At 46.4% G+C, this 22026-nt stretch overlaps 1 protein-coding gene across 32 annotated transcripts in view; it reads right to left on the bottom strand.

Annotated features, from left to right (window-relative positions):
• LOC112972706 overlaps window positions 1-22026 on the bottom strand; it is a 44440-nt gene that overhangs the window by 2630 nt on the left and 19784 nt on the right. For 22 of the 32 annotated variants that reach the window (XM_026079615.1, XM_026079613.1, XM_026079607.1 and 19 more), the window contains 10 exons: window positions 21645-21971; window positions 19336-19930; window positions 17483-17600; window positions 14163-14237; window positions 12169-12269; window positions 10973-11065; window positions 9552-9684; window positions 8673-8783; window positions 6100-6255; window positions 2939-3060 (listed from right to left, as the gene is read on the bottom strand). In XM_026079615.1, the coding sequence (XP_025935400.1) occupies window positions 2939-3060; window positions 6100-6255; window positions 8673-8783; window positions 9552-9684; window positions 10973-11065; window positions 12169-12269; window positions 14163-14237; window positions 17483-17600; window positions 19336-19930; window positions 21645-21971 (1831 nt within the window). The other 10 variants (XM_026079631.1, XM_026079627.1, XM_026079629.1 and 7 more) reach the window with 7 other exon arrangements.

Here is a 22026-nt window from a genome sequence, read left to right as displayed (position 1 = left end):
ATCTGCGAACATGGGGAACTATAAATAAATGGTGACACTGGAGACTGGAGGAGGAGGAGGAAAGGGACTGTGATTTTTAACCTGAGATGCTCAGTCTATTCAGTTTATCTGACGAAAGTTAAAAGGTGACAGATGTCAGTCTGTAAACATTAACAGAGATATTTTGATAGCAGAGGGCTCTGGCCTGGCAAAGATAAAACAAAATTCTCTGGCTATGAGCTGGAGCTGGAGAAATTCAAACTAAAAAGAAGCTGTAGATTATTTCAAGTAAGGCAAACAGCTATACATTCTCCACCAAGAGGTATTTTTAAATCATGAGGCCCTGCTTAGTTTCAAGATCTGCTGCAGCTTAAACAACAACAAAATAAAGCAATTTGTGAATGTGAAGGAATCATATGGGAAACTCAGTGGACAGATGTAACAGCCTACAAAGGTGCCCTGTGATTTTGAGACCTATGAATCTGTGAACTGGGCTGTAATACACCACAGTATGAAGGATTTAGGGAAAGACCAGCTAGAAGAGATTACAGGTGCTCCAGATGAGCCCTGGCAATTCACACTGAGGGGATTTAAGACATCAGTGTGGTGGTCATCCCTTGGACTGTTATCCCTCTTCCCCTGTGCCTCCGGCTGCTGCTCCAGGAGCGGCGATGGCACATTCACCTCTGGTGCCTGCAGCATGGCACAGTCACCTGGGTGGGACTGGCCCCAGCTTGATTAATCCAGCTGTCAGGGAGAGGGGCTGCAGCAGGGCAGGTATACCCCTGAGCCAGGGACACGAGCAGGGGAACCACCAGGGAGACCCCCCTCGGCGAGCCCTGGCAGGAAGCACCCACGCTCGTCAGGGACACCCGGCACATGAGCGCAGTGCAAGAGGCCAGCGTGCCGAGAGGGAGGGCTGCACGGAGAGGCCTTGCTGCAGCAACCCCCAAACAGGGGCGAAGGACAGGGAGGATGAGCCTGGTCTGCCCTGTGTCCCCGCTCTTCCCTGCCTGGCACATCTCACCATGCAGCATCTGCACTGCCTGCAACATGGTGCTTCATGACGTGGAAATTTGCAGGCAGAGAGAGCAAAGTACAACCAGCATATATTGCTATGAGGGACTCAGAGAGGCAATGTTGCAGACGTCACCCCAGCTCCCTACCACCAGGAATGCCTCTGCCTGTGCGCGTGCATGTGTTACACGCAGGCACACACACTCACACACCTACCTTTGCTAACAACAGAAGCAGCCACAGAGTCCATATGTCCTAGGCTTTACCTCTATATCTCCAAAAAGCAAGTTTGTTCCTGTTTCCCCACAATTATCATGAAATGTCTTCAAGAGAGTATCTCTGTCTTCTCGGCTGAGCGAGTCTTTGAGGTCCAGCACAACATTCAGATGTTCTTCCCTTTCCAAAAGGATCAGATGGCCAGTCAGTGGAAGAGTCAAAGGAAAAAGCTGGCTTTCTAGGACCCAGTTTTGCTGGGCCAAACCAAAGTCTGGAAGCTGTCGAACTGCTTTTCAACACCCTTTGGCCACGTAACAACAAGGAGGCCATATCCAAGAGCTGTGTGTACAATGTGTGCTATAACCAAGCTAATGGGTCCCAGTGCACACAGCACCCCAGCAAAGCCACAGAAATCTTCAACTCTCTGAGTTCTCTCCTAGAAAAAGATCTGCATCTGTCATGCTGTTTTTTGGGGTGACTCTACCTTTAATTGTTCGAAAGCATTTTTGGTATCTTTTCTCCCCTCAGATGGAGTTACTTCTTGGTTATCTGGAAGTTTACAGGCTTTTTGCTCTACATAGCATTGCTTTGCTGAGTGGGGCCACAGCTTATTAGTCTGTTTAACAGAGGGTGAATGTATCCAAGCCAAACACAGCTTTAAGCATTTGGGATTCTATTGAAATCAAAAACAATGCATCCACTCAAACCAGGATGACCTCCTCAGAGGTCTGCATCAAAATGACATTTTTCTGAGTATTTCCTGTGCACATACATATATAAAGTAAGAGCATAAGAACTGCTATGCTGTATCAGAGACACAACTTTTTAGTTCAATACTGTGTCTTCAAAAGTACCAAATGCTTGGGGAAAGCATATAGGAACCAGGGCAAACATAACACAGTCTTTCTTTGTCTTTTTTTTTTTTTTTTTGGCTTCTGGCAGTCTGCAGTTTAGTGACTTCCTTAGCTGGAGGTTTTATCAGAACTGTCATGTTGAATAGCCACTGAGACAATTATCTACCACAAATTATCTGGTCCCCATTTGAAGCTATTCATGCTTTTGGCCTTCACGGCATCCTGTGACAGAGAGCTCTACAGTGTAATCACATTAACTTGAAAAAATACAGTCACTAGCACAAACCTTCAGAGCAAAAGATGGCAGTAATAAACAGTAGATTCTGGAACAAATGTAGCTAGCTAAAATATCATCTTTCTTAAAAAAAGTTGACTTTCATTTCTTTTAACAGCTTTCTCTGAGAAATAGAAGTGTCTATGTCTTCCTGAATACACCTAGGATTATGTGGAAATAGTTATACCTTGAAGAGCTACATCAAAAGGATTGGTGAAGTATTAAAGCCAAGAGCCAAGTGCTTGCAAGTTAAGAAATGACCAAACTAAGGAAGGTCTTGAAAGCCCCAATGCAGCCCACCTGTGCCTGTGCTGTAAAATGCACCAGCGCAGCCTGTAAATTGTGCGTTCAAGTAGTATTTTTCCATAGCATCCCTACTTTCTTGACAGACATCTCTTCCATCCTCCACCTTTATGGATGAGACATGTCAACTCCACTGGTTAATGTCTGGCAAAGCTATAAACCTGTAAATCCACATCTGCTAATAGGAAGCATTCAGTACATTCAACCATAAGCACTGTCCCTGGCCCAACTTGGCATTCTGATGGCAAATAAACATGTAAGAAACTACATAAGTCAAATGAGTAAAACATCTTACCTTAGATCAGGAAATTCTCTGAGAATGGGCAGAAGGGCTATTTTCATTCCCTCAGCATCAGAAGTTTGAATAAGTCCTAGAATTGCTTTTATTGGATCCTTGAGGGAACCTTCTTTAGGACCCTGGGGATAGAAGAAAAGATGTATTCAGGGCAAGGGAAGCAGAACATAATTTTAAGAGATAAGATGTTCACTGTGCAGGGTAGCAGCTTTGTAGGACTGTGTGAGCACATATAGGACCATATTTTCCTGCAAGGTAAGAGAAAAAAAGATGGAGTGTAACCAGTCTGCTTCCAGCGCAGCTCGGCAACTACCCTCAGCAGTGCAGAATTCCTTCCTGTGCTTTCTTTGTAAAACGGGCCTTCTCCTACATATCCCTCCTCTGAAAGGTCATTTTGCTCTTTGGGAAGTGGCTTCCCTTCCCACACAAGCAACAGCCCCTGTGCCTATGTGAGACCAAGCCCTGCTGGCCAGCACATGGCAGCATTTCTGCAGCCATGGAACAAGCCCAGGGACAGACAAATGACCTCGGGGAGAGGGTGAAGGGACACACATCCTGTAGCTGAAAAACAACGAGAAGCGGGGCTGGACCCTGTGAGGATACAATTATGGCTGGTAGATGCTGCATATGATCAGTTCCCTCTAAACTAAAGCACATCACAGGATAAAGCTTCATAAAGCTGGCAAGAAATACGCAGAATTTTTTAAAAAGCTGGGGAAAGAAGAATGTGGATGAACTGCCAAGAGAGAGCTTCAGATCTTGCTCACATTTTCGTTGGTGTGGTAATGCGGTAAAATTGCTAGTCTGAATTATTGATGCCATCACGTCAACAGAGATCCTGTGACAAAGCAAACCCAGAGAACAGGCTGTCAAACTAGGTCAGGAGAAGCCCAGGTTCCCCTGATCTCCACAGGGCGTTAGAAACAGCAGGCCGGCTTCTCGTTTCAGCTCATCTCCGCATTGAACATAAATTAAAAATAATAGTAATATTTGAAGACAGCCTTCTCTCTCTTCCTCCGCACTGCAGACACACAGCATGTCTAGCTCTGCACAGTGAGCAAGCTGTACTCTGCTCCCAGCACATTAATACTGTAAGACTTCATACTTGGCAAGCTCACAAAGTAAATGTTAATTAATTAGAAGGTGCCAGATTTTGTTAAGCTCTATATAGTCAGGAAAGGTCTAAGGTAAATGGTCTGCAATCTAAAGGGACAAACAAGAGTTGTTTTGTCAGCTGTGCTTAGCTGTCTTTGACATTTTACTGCTTTTAGGAAAGAAGCAAGGTGTTTCCAAATGTGTTTTGAGGACAGAGTAACAGGAAGAGAGGCTGGACAGAGGGCAGAGCAGGGCAGGGAGCAGGTGCAGCCTGTGCAACAACTGCACAATAAATTCAGTCTGCAGTAGAGTACATATTTTGCATGCATAACCATGTACCTCATTTGAGGCTGTCCCCTGCAAATTGCTTATGCATTCCCTCTGCAAGTTTTACAGTGCTCACACATCAAGTAAGGATGAGAACAGAGTGGGGGCCCAAGGGAAAGGGACTGACTAGATGTAAACTTTTTTCACCAAAGTAGCATGTAGGGTTTTAGTAGATAATAAGATTTCCTATACCTCATTTACGTTATAAAATCGACTTTCCTTGCACTTTTCATCCAAAGGTAATGCTAAGCACAGCATTACTGGTAAGCTTAGAAGTTAAATATTAGAGAATCCTCCTACTATTCCTCATGGCCTGATTTCTCAAAGCATCAAGTTGTCTGTGACTGATCACCCTAGGAAAAGTGAACCTTCACCTAAAAGCACTGGGAACTTCCAGCTTTCCACCACGAAACTATCAGGTGAGTTATAACAGGTCCGAGAAATTTCAGGAGGAGCCTGCAAATGATTGTCCAAAGAATAAAATGAGATAAAAATAGTCAGAATTACTGACAACTAACTTATAGGAGGTCTCTCTTGGGAGAAAATAGATTTCTAATCCCAAGCACTTAAATGCACAAGTCATGAGAATGACTCAAAATCTGTGAAATTATTAAAACCAATAAAGCTGAGGCTTTCTATCTGCTGTGTCATATGAGAATTTCCTGTCTGACAGTCCAGACAATCTTCGCAATCGCTACTGCGAGGCTTAAATCAGCTTGCTTACAGGGCACTTTGCCCAGGCGCTCACAGCCTGCATTTGCAAAAGCAGCCGTGCCAGGGGCCCGTTGTGTGGCAGCCGAATCTCATGCTGGAGCAGCTGCAGGATGGGCTGTTCACATGGCAGTCCTTGCCCTTGGATAAACAAGGAAACCGTGCAACAGTGTGGTGCCATCCACAGACACCATTTGTGGAATTGCCAATTACATGGGATTATGAATTAAGTAAAGAGGCTATTCTAAGCTTCCAAAATTGCTTCTGCAAATCAGACCTAGCATTTTTGCTCAAGTTTTCTTCAATGGTGTGGCTCTCCTTTCACACCCAATCTATCCCTTTTGCATCACGTCCTTACCCATAACTGTGTGAGGTGTTTACCTCCTCATGAAGACTCACTCCTCCATGCAAGCATGGCCAACCGCAACAGCATCAATGTGCTTGCACCCTCATGGCAACCATCGTAATGCACAGAAATGGCTCTGACTCACAGCCCAGCCCAGCTCTCTAAGGGGCTGGGATGGTGGCAGCCACTGGCCCGTAGCTGAGGAAGGGCCTGTGGGGAAAGCGGGGGCCAGCTGGAGGGGCTAATTCAATTCATTGCCCTGAAAGTGGTCACATAGCCAAGAGTTCGACAGAGGCTCAAGGGAAAACACTGGGGGCAACATTAGCTCCTAGGATGGCCCTTCCTCATCCTCACTGCCATGCCAAGGTACAGAAGGCTCGTCTGGGGGAGCTGACAGCTTTAGAGCTGTCGTCCCAGCTTAGAAGAGCATGCCTCATTCTTATTTCAGTGGCAGGAGTGTGAATCTTGCCTCATCCATTCACACATTTCACAAAGATAAACTAACAGCTTCTGGCAGATTTGAAGGGCTGTCTTCCAGCACATCTGATTTTCATTTCTGTGAAGCTGGATACCACTGTGGTAAGACCTCTTAAATATTTTCTATTTTTTTTCAGAGCCTTTTCCTCTTTTGGTACTGTTCTTAATAATGGAGAGCACAGGCATAACCACATCAAAGACTTACTAAGCACTCTTTAAAGATGGTTTGCAGCATCCTATGATCTTCTTCTATTTTGCTGACAATCCTCCTCCTCTGCCTAGAAGATGGTTTCCTGGAAATGGTCAGGAGGGCCCGCACATATTCTGTAATAATGGTGACGTTGACAGCCTTAACAAGAGTCTGTTCAGAGCAAAGAAGATCAAATTACCTTCCATGTAATGAGCAGGACATTGAATAAGGACCAGGCCATAGCTTTAGGACTCTGGCCAGCATAGGTAGGGGAAGTAGGGCCCATTCAGATGGGTGTCCACTTCTCTGTCCCTTTAAAATGCCTGGTCTAACACATGGAGTACCTCCAAGCTGTATGTGGATGACACAGACATTGATAATAAGTGTGGAGACATCCAACCAAAGCAATAGGACCAGTTAGCTTCGCCACGGGTCACTCACCCTCCCAAGCAGCAAAGAAAGACTTGGCTTAGCTTAGCCCCAAACTAACAACCACATAGCTTTGGGACAGCTTGGACTATAGACAAAGCAAGATCCAGCCTACCTGGGACGTACCCTCTAGACACATCCCAGGGCCGCACCCTTGGCCACATGGTTGTGGCTAGGCCCTGAGAGTCACCTGGGCATTTCTGAACCATCCACAATCTGCTGAGAGACCTCAGTGCTGAGACCATGCAATACCTGAGGCGGAGGGAGAGAGGGAACAAGCCTCCCTAAGGGAATATGGGCCACTGCACAAAAAACACATTTTCATTAGCAATTGAAATCAGACGAGTTTTAGGCTGCAGTCCAAAGGTACAGGAAATCCCCAGCCCTGTCCAAAACAGACAAAGCACGAGTCAGACAGTTCTGGCATAGCGCTCTGCCACTGAGTTGCTGCTTGCCCCAGCACTAATGTGACAGGATATTCAGTGACAGGCTCTGAACAGCAGCAGAATAGCTCCTAATTTTTCTGTTCCATTACTTTTTCCAGATTTCAAAAATGTTAATTAAAGTCAGCACTGAAAAAGTGCTTGCAGACATGTGAGGGTAAGAGAAAGGGAGCCCAATACTTAGTGGGACAGGTATAGCACAGGTAGCAGCAACACATCCAACCTGAGACTGAAGCACATAAGAAGCAATTTCCAGTATAATGGTATTGGGAGCAGGGCAGTATCACAGATCACCTTATGTTCCTCCTCTGTATTTGGGAAATCCATCAGTTTCCCTGTTCCTTCATTTCTTGGTTTCTCTGCTGAGATTACAGCAAAGGTCCTAGCTGTCCCAGTGAAGCAGATAACTAACTCTGTGGAACTTGACAGAGATGATTAGATCTTTAAAAGCCCTTTCAATGACAGACAAAATGGTAGTTTGGATTAGCACTGAAATGCTGTGTAATCCAGAGATTCAAAGACTTGTTTTAGCTATTTTCTGAATAATATCTTATTTCAGCAAGGCTTTCTACACTGCTTCCCATAACATCCTCATAGGCAAGCTCAGGAAATGCAGGCTAGATGAGTGGACGGTGAGGTGGATTGAGAACTGGCTGAATGGCAGAGCTCAGAGAGTTGTGATCAGTGGCACAGAGTCTAGTTGGAGGCATGTAGCTAGCGGTGTCCCCCAGGGGTCAGTACTGGGTCCAGTCTTGTTCAACTTCTTCATCAGTGACCTGGATGAAGGGACAGAGTGCACCCGCAGCAAGTTTGCTGATGATCCAAAACTGGGAGGAGTGGCTGATACGCCAGAGGGCTGTGCTGCCATTTAGAGGGTCCTCGACAGGCTGGACAGATGGGCAGGGAGGAACCTCATGAAGTTCAACAAAGGCAAGTGCAGGGTCCTGCACCTAGGGAGGAAGAACCCCGTGCACCGGGACAGGCTGGGGACTGCAGAGAAGGACCTGGGAGTCCTGGTGGACAACAAGCTGGTCCTGAGCCACCAATGCACCCTTGTGGCCAAGAAGGCCAATGGTATCCTGGGGTGCATTAGGAAGAGCATTGCCAGCAGGTGGAGGGAGGTGATCCTCCCCCTCTACTCACTCCAGATGCAGCCTCACCAGGGCTATCCGGAGCCCCAGTTCTGGGCTCCCCAATACAAGAGAGACATGGAGCTACTGAAGCAAGTCCAGCAGAGGGCTACTAAGATGATTAGGGGACTGGAGCATGTCTCATATGAGGAGAGGCTGAGAGAACTGGGCCTGTTCAGCCTGGAGAAGTGAAGGCTGAGGGGGGATCTTATCAATGTGTATGAGTATCTGAAGGGAGGGTGTAGAGAGGATGGGGCCAGACTCTCTTACAGTGGTGCCCAGTTGCCCTATCGGACGAGAGGCAACAGGCCCAAACTGAAACCCAGGAAATTCTGTCTGAACATGAGGAAAAGCTGCTTTCCTGTGAGGGTGACTGAGCACTGGAAGAGGTTGCCCAGAGAGGTTGTGGAGTCTCCATGCCTGGAGATATTCAAAAGCTGTCTGGACAAGGTCATGTGCAATGTGCTCTAGGTGACCCTGCTTGAGCAGGGGGGTTGGACTAGATGATCTCTAGAGGTCCCTTCCAACCTCAACCATTCTGCGATTCTGTGATTCTGTGATTCTTACCTTCTTACTTATTTCTTACCTCATATATGCCTGTATTTTTCCTTTCAAATGCCAAAAAGCTTTGCTTTAAGGATTCTAGGATGTGACCTAAACCACTGTCACATTTTTTGAAGTGATCCTTCAGTGTTCTCTGAGGAAAAGGGATAGACAGAGTCAAAGGATGAACTTCTGGAGATATTACACAGGCTGCAGACATGGATTTTAGTGCATATGCTCTTTTTGCTTTTGGAAAGAGACTCTTTCACAAGCTGCAGCATCCTGTGCCTTTATTCAAAGAATGGTATTGCCAGTTTCTTTAGTCATTTTTCCTCTGCTGACTTCAGCATGTCTGAGTAAACCCGTGCAGCGAGGATGCTCTGGGGATGCTCTGGGGAGCTCCACAAGGGAACGCACATCACACACTATTAGCAGCCTGCAATTCTTTGTAATCTAGACATGGAGGCTGGGATACGAAGGTAGGCATCTGGGCTAAACATCTAACATTAGAAAGTGTGAAGGGAAAGGAATTTATTCCAAGAGAGGGATAAATCCCTGGTCTGTCTTCTCTGAATCCTGACTACCCACCACAGTCTTGGTGTCTGTGAGTTATCACCACCCCTGGGAAGATGCCCGGCCATTGGGCAGGAGCAGGTACCAGCTGGTGTTCAGCCCTTGGGGTCTGGCTCCCCAGGGGCAGCACAGGGTGCCCATTTTTAGCACAACAGCAGACAGTGGATTTAGGATTCCAAAAACTGGAAAAGATGAAGCTGTCAAGATGCAGCTTCAGACAAGGTAGAACGGTATTTAGAGTCTGAAGATAAAACTACAGCTTTATCCTTTCCAAATCAGGACATGAGAATGAAGTGGACACCTGCCCAACAGTATAAAAATATTCAGGGTTAACATGGGTCTCCCTTACCTTGACTTTAGAAGTGATTATCTGCAGAAGATGTTCTACAGTCTCATCCTCTATCTGGTCTAGAAATCCTTTTACCTTAACATCCTGACCAGTGCTGGCACTGCAAACGTACGTCAGCTTATGCCAGGCAGCTCTGAACAAAAAAGGAAAAGGAAATGGAAAAAAAAGATTAGCTCAAATCAGGCTATGCTTTCAGATCAAAACACTTCCCACTGCAACCAACATGACTGCCTAGGTATTTGAAGAGAAACATGCTCAGGTGCAAGGCTAGCACAGGGTCTCAGTGACCCACACCCACCCCTCTTTCAGTTAGCTCGCACTGAAGTGCTGGCATAAGGACATGAAAGCTAAAATGCACATAAATGGCTCTTGTACCAAGCACCAATGAGTTTAGATGAATGAAAATGCCGGTACTTTCATAAATGAGAAAGTCTGAAGTGGCCTGCTGCAAGAATCTGGGTATGCAAATGAGTCTCCTGATAAATGGAGGCTGGTTGAAGCCTCCTATGTGCCTTTGACACCCCATAAATACAAGATGAACAGTTGTATTCCATCAGAACAGTCTGCAAGTCTGCACATCCTAGCTAACACATTCAGCGGTCTGAAACCAGACGTTTCACTCTCTGGAAAAGCTCAGTGTGTGACTTCATTCCCAGTATAATTGTAAAGAATTACATAAAAGAGTCTCATAAATTCTCAGTCTAAGGTCCAGCATTAGCAACATGCACATACCACAAGCAAAACAGCTATCCAGGCCCAAAGCAGAGCTCCAAAATCAAGTAAGCACTGTGCATATACTTGATTTGGGCTTTTTGCTGACTCCAGAGATCCCCAGATAATCTTACACAGGAAGAACAGAAGCAACCTTGTTTTCTCCATTGCTGCAAGCACTACTGCAGTTAGCTCGCAGGTGCAAACAGCCTCCCACACTGCTCTGTGCTTGACTGCTTCCTGCCTTCTTAACAACCCCACAGAAAGCCTGGCATGTTCAATAGGATTTCATACAGCAAAGCCCTTAAGCCTGAAGCATGCAAGTGCATGCATCTCAGCACTACATTTATCAGGATTTCCCAGTGGAGGAGAATCAGAGCAGGGAAGGAAACCCCGTCACAGCACGTGATAGAGTTAGCCATGGCAGTAAGAGTCCCCACTTTACCACAGTGAACACGGCAGCTTGGGCCCTGCCTGCAGCAGAGCCGCTGCCACCAGACCTTCCACTCACTGAGGTAGGGCAGCTCTGAAGGGGCTCACTGACTGCAGCCAGGCTCCCTCCATGCTTCAAGTTAACCAGGTGGTGTGGGGGGGGGGCCATATGATCAGACCCAGCTGGAGGCAAGGCTGACCCCACAGCAGAGTTAGAAAAAGGTCGGACAGCAGAAAACCCATTTCACTTCATGTGCTATGAGGGTCTCTTTGCTAACCTGAGAATGTAGCAGTTCTCGAGGATTTGTAGGCTGCTGCAGATCCCAAGGCCGCCATGGAGCTGGAGAAAGCTTCTTATTTCATTTCCATAGCTAAATTAAAACAGGAAGGCATATTCTCAAGCTGGTGTGCTTTGTAATGTGTCTGACAGCAGTAGCCTGGCAGCAAATGGGAGAAATATTCTGTGATTATTTGCCTTTTTACTGTGCAGAGTTTCGCTCCAGGAGAGGGCTTCTAGACTAGGACAAAGATAGTCCCTGTCCTGCCCCACTGGGGAGGAAGGACAGCACAGTCAGGATGGGGACATCCCTTGCACTGCATGGATCAGGAGGCAGGAGGTTCATTTAATCACTGCTGCTGCAGGAATATTTGCTTCCTGGAAGCAACTGAGGCTTTGTCTATAAAGCTGCAGAAGACTAAAAGCCTCAGCGTGCATGAATAACCCATGAAGTCTATCGACAGCTTCAGTCTCACAAATGGCTCCTGGACAATCCTGTTTTATAGGGATTTCCTTCTCTTTATAATGTGAAGGGCAACGGATCTTAAAATAAATCAGAGAATCATATAAAATAAATAAATATATATATACACAATTAATATATTAAAAATATATATATAAATAAATATTTTTTTATATATAAATAAAATAAATCAGAGAAGTAAAACAGGCCAGAGCTCCTGGCCCTCACAGGGAGCCTGGAAGAAGCACTGCATCCAGGAAGTGCAGATAGGGTAGGAAAAGCCAATATCTTCACTTATGGGGAAAATAATCTTAAAGCCTTCCTGCAGTCCTTATTCAGGGCCTGATACAAATCCTGCTGAACTCAGGAGGGGTCTGTGCAGCTGCTCCTGGCATGCAGCCTCCCTGCCTCCCAGGAGCCAGGGTGGGCACCAGCCACACGGCTGCGACGCTTTCTGGTTGTTTTTAAGGTTTGAACCTCTCCAGAATAAACATCCCCCAAGGTTTAATCCATCCATCTGGGTGTCCCTTCAACTTTAGTCCAATAGCAAATGCTGAAAACATAAACAGCCGTGAAGAGCTGTCCCTGCATTAACAGCTAGGTGGGGAATGGCCATGCAATGAAAGAGGGGTAACAGTGGATGCAGGCAAACACAGAATCACCAAGCGCTTTACCAGGATTTCTGTTTTTGAGCACTGCTGACGTGCCGGGGAGGAAAGCAGCATCTCTCTTACCTCTCGAGGAAGCTCAGGCACTCCTCCAGGCACACAGCTCCCACTCGCTCCCTCAGGCTCTCACTGATGCGCTGGGCAGCCTCTGTCTTCTCTGTTAATACCTGTGGATTTCAAGACGTGAGAGGAGAATGGGCTGAAGCCATTTTCTCTTACTACAGTGAAGAGCAATACCTCCCATCCTTCACCCTGCTGCAAATCCTTCTCCCTTCTTAGGCAACCAGGTATGTTTTGGTTTTGAAAGCCCTTTCATACATAAAGGTATTGGGTAGGAGCCCAATCTGCACCTTTGCTGCTGCTGCTTCCAGTGCAGTGAACAGGGTGCAGAAGTCAGGGAAAGTCTATCCCTACAAATGCTCATTGCTAGCCATGTCCAGCGGTGCTGCCCAGACCCTGCGAAGATTTGCTGCCTGTGGGAACACCTGCACTTCTGTGTGACTTTCTCTTGCAGATAAATTTGGATGCCACCACTAAAAATGGTTAGGCAACTCTCAGCTGTGTGCCTCTGCCAGGGTGTCTATCAGGGATGCTTGAACAAGATAGGTGTCTAGTTCCCAGCTCCCGCCGCTCCCGCCTGACACGGCAACGTGTGTTAAATCCTCTGATTTAACACCCCACAGTCTCACCCCACTGACCCCTGTTTGGTGCCTGCAGTAGGCAGGCGACATCAGACAGCTAAAAATCCATCCCATATTGGATAGGCCTGAGCAGGTGGCAACTTAATGCCATCCGTTAGCTGCTCCGTGGAAACAAAAGCTTGCAAGGGGAGGGGAGCCAGATGGATTAAAGGAGCCAGATGGACTCCTGTGCTGGGCTCTCCCAGCGCTCCATGAAGCGTCAGCAAGACAAAGGGTGACTCATGTCACGAATGGGTTTTTGCCCTGCTCACAAGAAATACAAAAGCTCACCAAAAGGGACGGGAGGAAACACACTGCCCCAAGGTGTCAGGAAACCACTGCTGAAGAGTTTCCAGGATGCCTTGTTTGTTTTCTAACTCAACTTTAGGTGCCAGTCCAAGAAAAGTGAGAAGGCAGTGTTTTCATAAGGACTGTCTATTTATGCAGCCGAGGCCCAGGGGGTCGCTGCGAGGGGGACAAGCCGAGGGAGCAGCCGCCTCTGTGAGCCTGGGTCTGAGCTGTGCCACAAGAGCCACTTTATTGCCTGCTGAAGGCGCAGCCTCGCAAGGGAGGCTGGCTGCTGTTGACCTGCAAGGCACAACGCCAGCCCCGGCAGCGGGCCTGAGGCAGTTTGCCGTCCTACAGGACCGTGGGGCTACTTCCCTCTTTCCCATCCCAAAACAGGGCTGCCGCTCTGGGTAGTGGCGGTGGAGAGGGGAGGAGAAAGATACAGTCACAGCGGCCCCCGAGCTGCCCGTGGTCCCTAGCATTGCTGAATCCACATGGAAACCCCAGGATTTATTTTAAGCCTTCTGTGGGTCTTGATCCAAACGCCCTCTGGCAATGGCTCACAGATCAGCAGAGCATGCTTCGGCCAAGTGCTCCGCTTGGCCGCGGTGCCTCGCGCTGCCAGAGCCGCCGGCGCAGCAACCAGCTGCGCCCAGCACCCAGAGCCACGAGCGAGCCGCCTGCCTCTTGCACGGCCACAGAGATGATCCACCAGGGCTTGGTAGCTCCCGCTCGCTTTATGAGAGCCCTCTGCAGCGATGCAGAGCGCGCACAGAGCAGGCTGGTTAAAAATACACTGTGACTTTCCAAAGGGCTGTATGAAATTCCAAGTGTGAACGCAACTTCAGCTTGAATCAGCTAATCTCGAGCTCGTCTTTTTTTAGTTAGTTTTCCTTACATATGCACAAGAGGAGAAAACAGGTCTGGGGGAACACAGGTGCAGTTTAAGTATGTCAGCTAACTTGCAAGCTCGTAACATGCTGAGCTTAGCCCAAGACATGCAAAACTGGGTCCTGCCAATACCCACACATTTGTGTGTAATGACATGGCTACCCCAAAGGATGTGAGCTTTTCATTTTCTCCCCAGATTACCTGAATGACTGCAGCACTGGCACAAGGGGGTTTCCCAATGTCAAAGGCTTCTTTCAGGGCTTCCCCTACCTCCTTCTAAATAGTAAAAAAAAAGGAAAAAGAACAGTTGAGATACAATGGCATTTGCAATGCGTTAGCTTTCCCTGACTTCCATTATGCTTTTGAACCAGACAAATTTCTGCCTCTATTTTTTGACCGTCTTGTTTAACCCAAAGCCTGGCTATTTTCCAGCTGAACTAATAACATTGTTCTGTTTTGTTTTCCATGGTTTGTTTGAGTTTAAAAGATTTGGAGCTTGCTCTCACCCCACTGTCAGCTCGGGTTATCTACAGTCCTCCCAAGTTAGCTTAACTCAAATGAAGGCGCCCACACAGCAAAGCAACGCTTAGACCCAAGGCAGTACTGCCAGCTATCGTAGCTGAGATCTCCCACCCTTCCCAGCTCCAGCCAGCACCCACATAAACCAGCTAGTGTTAATTAAAAGTACTTGCTAACTTGAGCCGGGGGCTTATGAGTGCAAATAGGAGTTGGGTTAGTGTTTAGAGCTACTGTGGCAGCGAGATGAGCCCCATGAGGCTGCATGATGGGAAGTTTCCCAAGACTTGGCTAGCTTGTGTTATTTTGAATGCACTGTAAAAACAAAACTAACACTAGAGACAAAGGGCTCATTGCTTAAAACATGATCTGACCTTTATAGAGGCTTTAAACTCAAAAGCCTGGCTTAGTTGTTTATTCATTTATTTCTCCATATTTCTCCAAAGCATATGCACTTCTCAGTCCTCCTCGTGTCCCATTGAAAAAATAGAGGGAAGAAGGGAGAAGACACAGACCCAGCTGACCTCTTTGCAGATCACTCTAAACCCTCCTCAATTTTTGGTCCAGGCGTGCATACCCTGACCCTGCCATGTGCATTGTTGGACAAACAGCTCATTACAAGCTGGGGCTGCAGGAACAGGGGACATAAAGTTCGTTTTCCACCTCTCAGTTTTTGAATGAACCCTGACAACATTTTTGAAGGTTTGCCTTGCATTCATGTCAAATTGCCCACCACTGCAAGGACAAGGTGACTTATCAACAACCCAAAAAACTGCATCATAATTTCTTGTTCACCAGCTTTGCAACCCCTCTAACTTCAAAAGGCACAAAGCTCCCTCGTCTAGTCATTTTAGAGCTGAGGTAAAGCAGCCTGACTGCAGAGCTGGCCAAGTTCCCCACAGCAGTGCTGGGAACTCACATTGAACCCCGCGTGGTGTTCGAGCTCTCAACATCCTTTGATGTGGTCACAGCTCTCCTCACTCACTACTGTTGAAAGTGCATGCAAATGCTTTTAGTTTGCACAGACAGCTGGCTGGCACTCTCCGTGACAAAGCCAGGTGCTCATAGGCAAAACAGAGTATTGCCTATTCCCTGTTCAGTCTCTTTTCATTCAGAAAAATTTAGTCATCCAAGTGGCAAAACCAGCACAATGTGACTTACAGTCACAATTATATATTGTGATCAGTCAGAGATAAGTCATGGAATATTTGCTCAATATACATGTCATCTCCCTATATATATGGAATAATGAAGGGCTGGAGTATGCTGGAAAAAAAGAAATAAAGGGATAAAGAAGGTTTTATAAGCTATGACAGTGACCTGGGTGAAGAGACATTCATAATTTTTCCATGTGGAGTCAGCTCAGGTCCACTTAATCTTGCTGGACTGAACTTGGAGCCGGTCCTACCAGACACGAACCAAGCTGGGATGCTGCTGTATCACACTCCCCAACAACCCACGCTCCACTCACTGACACACAGCGTGGCACCACGTAGAGCTGCAATGCTTCCAGAGCCAAGCTGGCCTGAAAAAATACAGCCAAGTTGGGGCAGCACTGCACAAGTGCTAGTAACCACTGCCAGACCTGGGTGAGCCTGCTCCATGCAAAGTGCCCATAAGTAAAAGAAAGTTTCCTCCAGTCAATATGTCAGAGGAAAAAAAGGGTTAAATTCACTATCACTGTTATTCGGCATCTTTCAGGGCTTGTCGATGACTCAGTGGCATGCTCTAAGATAACCTCATCAGCACTGCCCTGAGCATAGTCATTTCCTTCACTGAAATATGTGCTAAAAACAGACCTAAGGAACATGTGGTCTTCAAGGTACTGATCTGAAACAGCTCATAAAGATGCTTAATGTCAAACACTGAAATCGGTAAGTTTTAAGCACATTGTCACCAGCTGGTGCCTGTACTCCCGTGTTTGTGAGTACCTACGAGTTCTCCTGCAGGGAACAGGGCCTGAGGAGAATCGCTGCAACTCAGAGCACTTTCCCAGGGGTGATTCAGCAGCTTGTCAGGGAATTTCCCCTCCTCTGCTCCCAGGCATGGGTTGAAATGGAAACCGAGAGAGAAGATCAATGTGGTAATTGCTGCTGCAGTTTGGCTTTAGCTGAATCTAGGAGGCCCTGCTGAGTTTTCCAAACAGTGTGGTTTCCTTTGGTCCTCCCCATTGCTATAAGGCATCTCCCCTGCTTCGTTTGTATTCCACATGCCTAGACAGCATCCTTCAAAGGAGGAGCTTTGCCGGGAAAAGAAAGAGATCCCGCAGCCTAAGAGCTGAGGTCATCTGTGGGACTGCAAAGCAGGACACTCTGCTCTGGCCTTGCAGAAGAGCTATGCCGGGTGTGCATTGGCTACCTGCTTTCTTGCACTGGGCTCTGGGAATAATCTTTGTGATTACTTCACCTGTGTCTGTTTAGCAGGCTGGAGAAGGCTGTGAGAGGGTCCACAGATAGGCAAATCCAGCAGCCCCAATATCCTGCATAGCTAATGCAAAGGTGCTATAAAAACTGGTCCATACTGTAGGTTCATTAACAGCCAGAGAAGATGAACAGCTTCTGGAAATGGCCCTCAGCTAAGGGAGTGGGTTTCACCCATAGCCTCCCTTTACTCCAGATATTTTGGTTTCTGAACAGATTTCAGCACTATGAAGATGCAGCAACAGGATGAAGAGAGACCATGCAAATGTCCAAGCATCTCTTTGCTAAGGAGCATCCATTTGGCAGGAGACAGCCATGGATCTTCACACCAGGGCTCCTCAGTGAAATTGCTGACAGCTTGGCATGAAGCAGGGGCCACAAGCTGGCTGCAAACCACCACTGCCTGGTCACTAGCATGTGCGAGACTCTGGGTTGCACAGCCAAGTTAGAGCCTTCAGGGCCCTGCGGTCCTCAGCGGAGCTGGAGGCAGCCAGCAAGGGAGCAGCTAGCCTAAAAAGAGCATTCCTAATTTTAAAACTTTGGGGATAAAACAGGCAGATTGAGGTAAAATTCATGAGTTTTTACCTGGGTGATTGCAAGTAACTTTTCCTCTGTCTTCAAAATAATCCGCATGAGGCACTGTGCGTCAAGGGAAAGGCGGTGGTGTGGGGTCTGGCTGGGTCCCAGCAATGTCCTGTTGCCACTGCGTACAGAAAAAAAGAGCTCGGCGGGAGGGGTGATTCATAGCCCTTCTCCCACTTCCGCACAGGTACCTCTGCTTTGTGCCACTGGCTCCCGCTACGCAAACAGGGTGAACAGCAAACACCCAGCAGTGTCGGCAGTGCTGGAGTAGCCCCAGGAACGCTGATGATCTTCATTCAGCCCTTTTGCCAGTTATTCTTTTGTGCTGTTTTTCTTTTCCTTCTTCCTGTATTTGCTGCCCTAATTACACCTTCTGCTCTCCAATTCCCCCTCCCCTTCCCTCATTCCTGCCACCAAATTCCTTCTTAGGCTTTGTTGCCGTTACCCAAACCCACCTCCCTGCATGCACACTTTTACAAGTCTCAGATATTATCTCTGTATGGAAAGCGGACTATAATAAAAAGCACCTGTGTACTGGGACAACTGCATCTGCACATGAGCTTTTCCAAAGGTTGTAATTGTATTCAGAGAGGAAAATCCAGATAGTTAGACTTTTTTCCCTAAAATCAGTCTGGCATCTCTCCTCTTCTCATTTCCACTTTCTCCACAGTCTTTTCCCTCTAACCACAGTCACTGGTCTGCTCTTGCCTTTTTTTTTTCCTGAATGAATTTAGCATTGGCATATCATTTGTATTTTTTTCCTATCTCTGTGCTTTTCTTTATATATTTAAATGAAGTGATTATTCACCTCCAATTTCGTATAAGTTTTTGCTATTTCATCAATCCATTACTCACATCTAAAAACAAAACTTTGCTGTTTTAAACCTATAAAAGTATCAGTAGAATAGTACTGTCCACATTTTTCCTGTATGTCTGAGGACAACATGCACTGCAAGGTACCCATCACCCTGCCTTCTTGGGGATGAGGGGAAAGAGTCCATCTGATGAACTGTTTACAAGCTAATCAAGTGTTTATGGGTGTAATTAATACAAGGAAGAGAAGTTCTAGGCAAGGATGGAAGCAATCAAATAACCCAAAATGGCTGAAAACCATAAGGACAGAAATGGATTAGAGCTGTCAAGTAGCAAAGTAACCATGGATACAGAGAATCAAACATCTCACCTCATACTGTCATACAAAAAAGAAATCACAAGAAAGCAAGGCAGGTTCAGACTTTGATAACACCTACTGGCATTCTCAGTGAAAGGCTTTGAGCTCATACAGGGCCAAGGGGTCCCAGATGGGCTGGTCTTCTGAACATGGGATAAACCATATCTGTTTTCTCAAGCTTGGGTAGGAATTTTTTCCTGAGGTCTGAACACTCATGCAGGAAATAGGGAAACAATTGGTGGAACTACAAGCCGTATTAGATAGCAAGAAAGCCCAGGAGAAAAGAGAGGTCCAGACAGCGTAACGCTGACATAAAGGCAAGAGAAAATTATTGTAGAGCAAAGTGCTTGCTAAAAAGAGGCTCAAAATTATGAGCAAATGAACTCCCGCCAGCTTGTTCAGGGAAGCAGGATTCTGTGCGTGTCCAACAGGAGTCCAGCAGGGAAATATCTGCATATCTCAGTTAAGCTCCTGAGCTCAATAAAAGGATTTAGAAAAGGCAATAATGCAAAGAAAAAAGGTCCAGGTTCTTTCAGAAGATAAAATAGACAATGGGCAAGTCTAAACCTAGCAATAGCTGTTTGTTTTTATGTTCTGCTGTATTAACAGGAAACAGGGCTTGTGCTCAGAACTGGGGAAAAGGGACAATGATAAGTGTAGAGAAAAAGGAACTCTTTGAACATACCTTTTGTACATGTTAAGACACCATTCATAAACTAAAAGACATTGGCTGAAGCTAACATGGTTATTGTCGGTAAGGGTGGAAAGATGAGAAGACAAGCAGGCATGAAAGCACCGGGCATACATGACAAGCAGGCCTGCTTCCTCGAAGAAACCACTTTTGCGCTCCAGGCTGGGCAGAAATGTCATTTCCAGTTGACTCAGATGCTGTTTTAATGCAGTCTCGTCTGTGTTACTAGTGGAACCAAAGGGAGGAATCTGGACTGTCATGTACTTTATTAGCTTTTTCTCTAGGTCTTTCTTCCAGAATCTTGGACTCCAGGTGGAAAGAGTCTCCATCCCTTGGCTTCTACCAAACCATTCCTCTTTCTTCTGCTTCTCCCACTTCAGTGATTCGCCCACTGACTGCAACGGCTCCAGTAACATCCTGTCGCTTCCACTGAATGCTTTTCCCATGATGGACCACATCCGTTCAGCCAGTAGTTTATAAAGGGATTCAGACTTTCCCATACCATCACTTCCAGAATGCTCCAGATTATAAATATGTTTACAGGCTTGAAAAAATTTCCCTTGCTCAATGAATCCACAGATGGTTTCCTCTGCAATAGAGAGAGTAACAACACAACTTGACATTTGTTCACTCCTCTATAGGGCCCATCACTTTAATATCTGAGTATTGATGGGTGTATTTCACCTGTATCCCAAGCCCCCTCGGGATCTTTTCAAGATCACCTCACTCGCTGAAGGCCTACCACTACCACCTCTCACTTTTCTCAGGTCAAATCCTTTTTTCTCCTTTCTACTTTCTTCCTATCTCCTCCAGACTAAGCCTGCAGACCAGACTTCTGCAGTTTTCTATGATCATCCCAGTAGACCTACTCTTGTGGGCAATACAGGTTTATTAATGACAATCTTTCATTAAGAAAAGTACCATTTGTCCAGAACAAAAGCTTTACAGAGAGGACATCTTGTGAAAGAGCAAACAGCTGAAAGTCAAGCCTGATAGGAATTCTCCATCTTTTGTACAGAAACACTGGTAGGAAAAAAGCATTGCAAATTCCCTTGTATGCTCCTGCTCCTGCTGCCGGTCCCCATCACCCTGTGGAGCGTGTTGCCTGCCAGGGAGCTCGCACCTGTTTCAGGGCTGCCACTTTGCACAGCCCAAAGGCTGCTCTTCCTCAGGGCTCTTGTGCTAGGCTAAATGACCGCACCTGATATTTCATCCAAAGGTGGAAATCACAAGGTGGTCTAACACACTGTGTCAGCAATGGAAACTCATGTTACTCCCTACGACCCCCATTTCTGCAAGAAGCTATGGATAGTTTCTGACTGAGCCACTGCTCTATTCACCAGACACCCTGTTGAGACAATTATGAAATCTTCAAAGTTGAGAAGTTGAAAGAAGATTTTTACTGCTGCTTCCAAAGTTTCTTATCTGTCTCACTCAGCACACCACTAAGAGTTAAATATATTCTTACAATAGCTGCACAAAGCAACGTGTTTTTTCCCTGTGCATTTTACAGATGAGGAAACTGAATAACAAAGGGTGAACATGATTTGCACAAAGGTATCTGGAGCAGAGCCCAGAAGAGAAATTAAACTTGATGAGAAACCAGAGAAAGTTAAGCTGGGACATAAGAAATGAGACTCTGGAATCAATTTAATATACAGCTTTGGGGTGTCATGTAGAGTCAAGAATGAATGTTTATTATCTTTCATAAATATCACATGTATCCTAATTTTCCTGTGTGAAAATATCTCAGCTGCGTAGTTAGAATTAAATCAAACAAGACTGGAGAGAGGAACATGACATAAAAAGGAGGGGGGCTGATGCAAGGATCTTCAGCAAAACAATGGGCAAGCTGCTCAACGGCAGGTCTAGCAAGCTGCACTCTTCCTCGCTCAACACACGCCACATATAGGAAACGTTCGCTGGAACAACTAACCTATGCACAACCTACCTCCTCTCCACATTCATAGAAGAAGCACAGTCACAGCCTACACAGTGTAGGTCACATGTGCATCATCTTTTTTCACAAGATGCATCAGGAGTCTTTGCAGCCATAAAAATAAGAACATCACAGGGAAACACTCCTGAGGTAAAGGGAAAGCGAAATTCAGATGTTTCAGGGGAATGAGTGTACAGTTCAGAAAGGACATGAAATTAGGTGAAAGATAGTGAGGAGGAAAGCTTAAAGCACCTATTCCAGAAGCAAAGGAAAACAAGAGTCTCCAGGGCTGGAAGAGGCAGAGAAGGTCCAGGACTGGTCACAGAGAGTAACGGAGAGATATCACTTTCCGTAGCATATTTACCTGCAGACTTCTTTCCTTCTACTTCCTTCTTACATGTTGCAATCTTCAGCAAATTCCCTGCCAAATTCTCATTTTCAGGCTTCTTTTCTTCTGCTTCTTTCCCACTAGCAATAGCCTTTAGCAATTTGCCTGCCACATTTTTCAGTTTCCCTCTCTTCTTTGCTTCCTGCTTGTTTCCTTCCTCCCGAGTGGTTTTGGGAAGCATCCTTGCATTTTCACCAGCCGCTTTCTCTCCCTTGCTGCCGCCTCGCCTGAAGAGTTCCCAGGAACACTTCATCTTCCTCATCATCCAAGCAGATCCGTGTGTTTCCTGCCCAACTGGGAATACTAAAAATGTTAGAAACACCTTTACACGAGGTGATGCTTCAGGTGCAAGTTTAGC

The sequence above is a fragment of the Apteryx rowi genome, unplaced genomic scaffold (genome assembly GCF_003343035.1).
Source record: "Apteryx rowi isolate R43461 unplaced genomic scaffold, aptRow1 scaffold_5, whole genome shotgun sequence".
Taxonomy (NCBI): Eukaryota; Metazoa; Chordata; class Aves; order Apterygiformes; family Apterygidae; genus Apteryx; species Apteryx rowi.
Note: the sequence above shows the minus strand (reverse complement) of the source record. Positions and strands in the feature narration are given on the sequence as shown.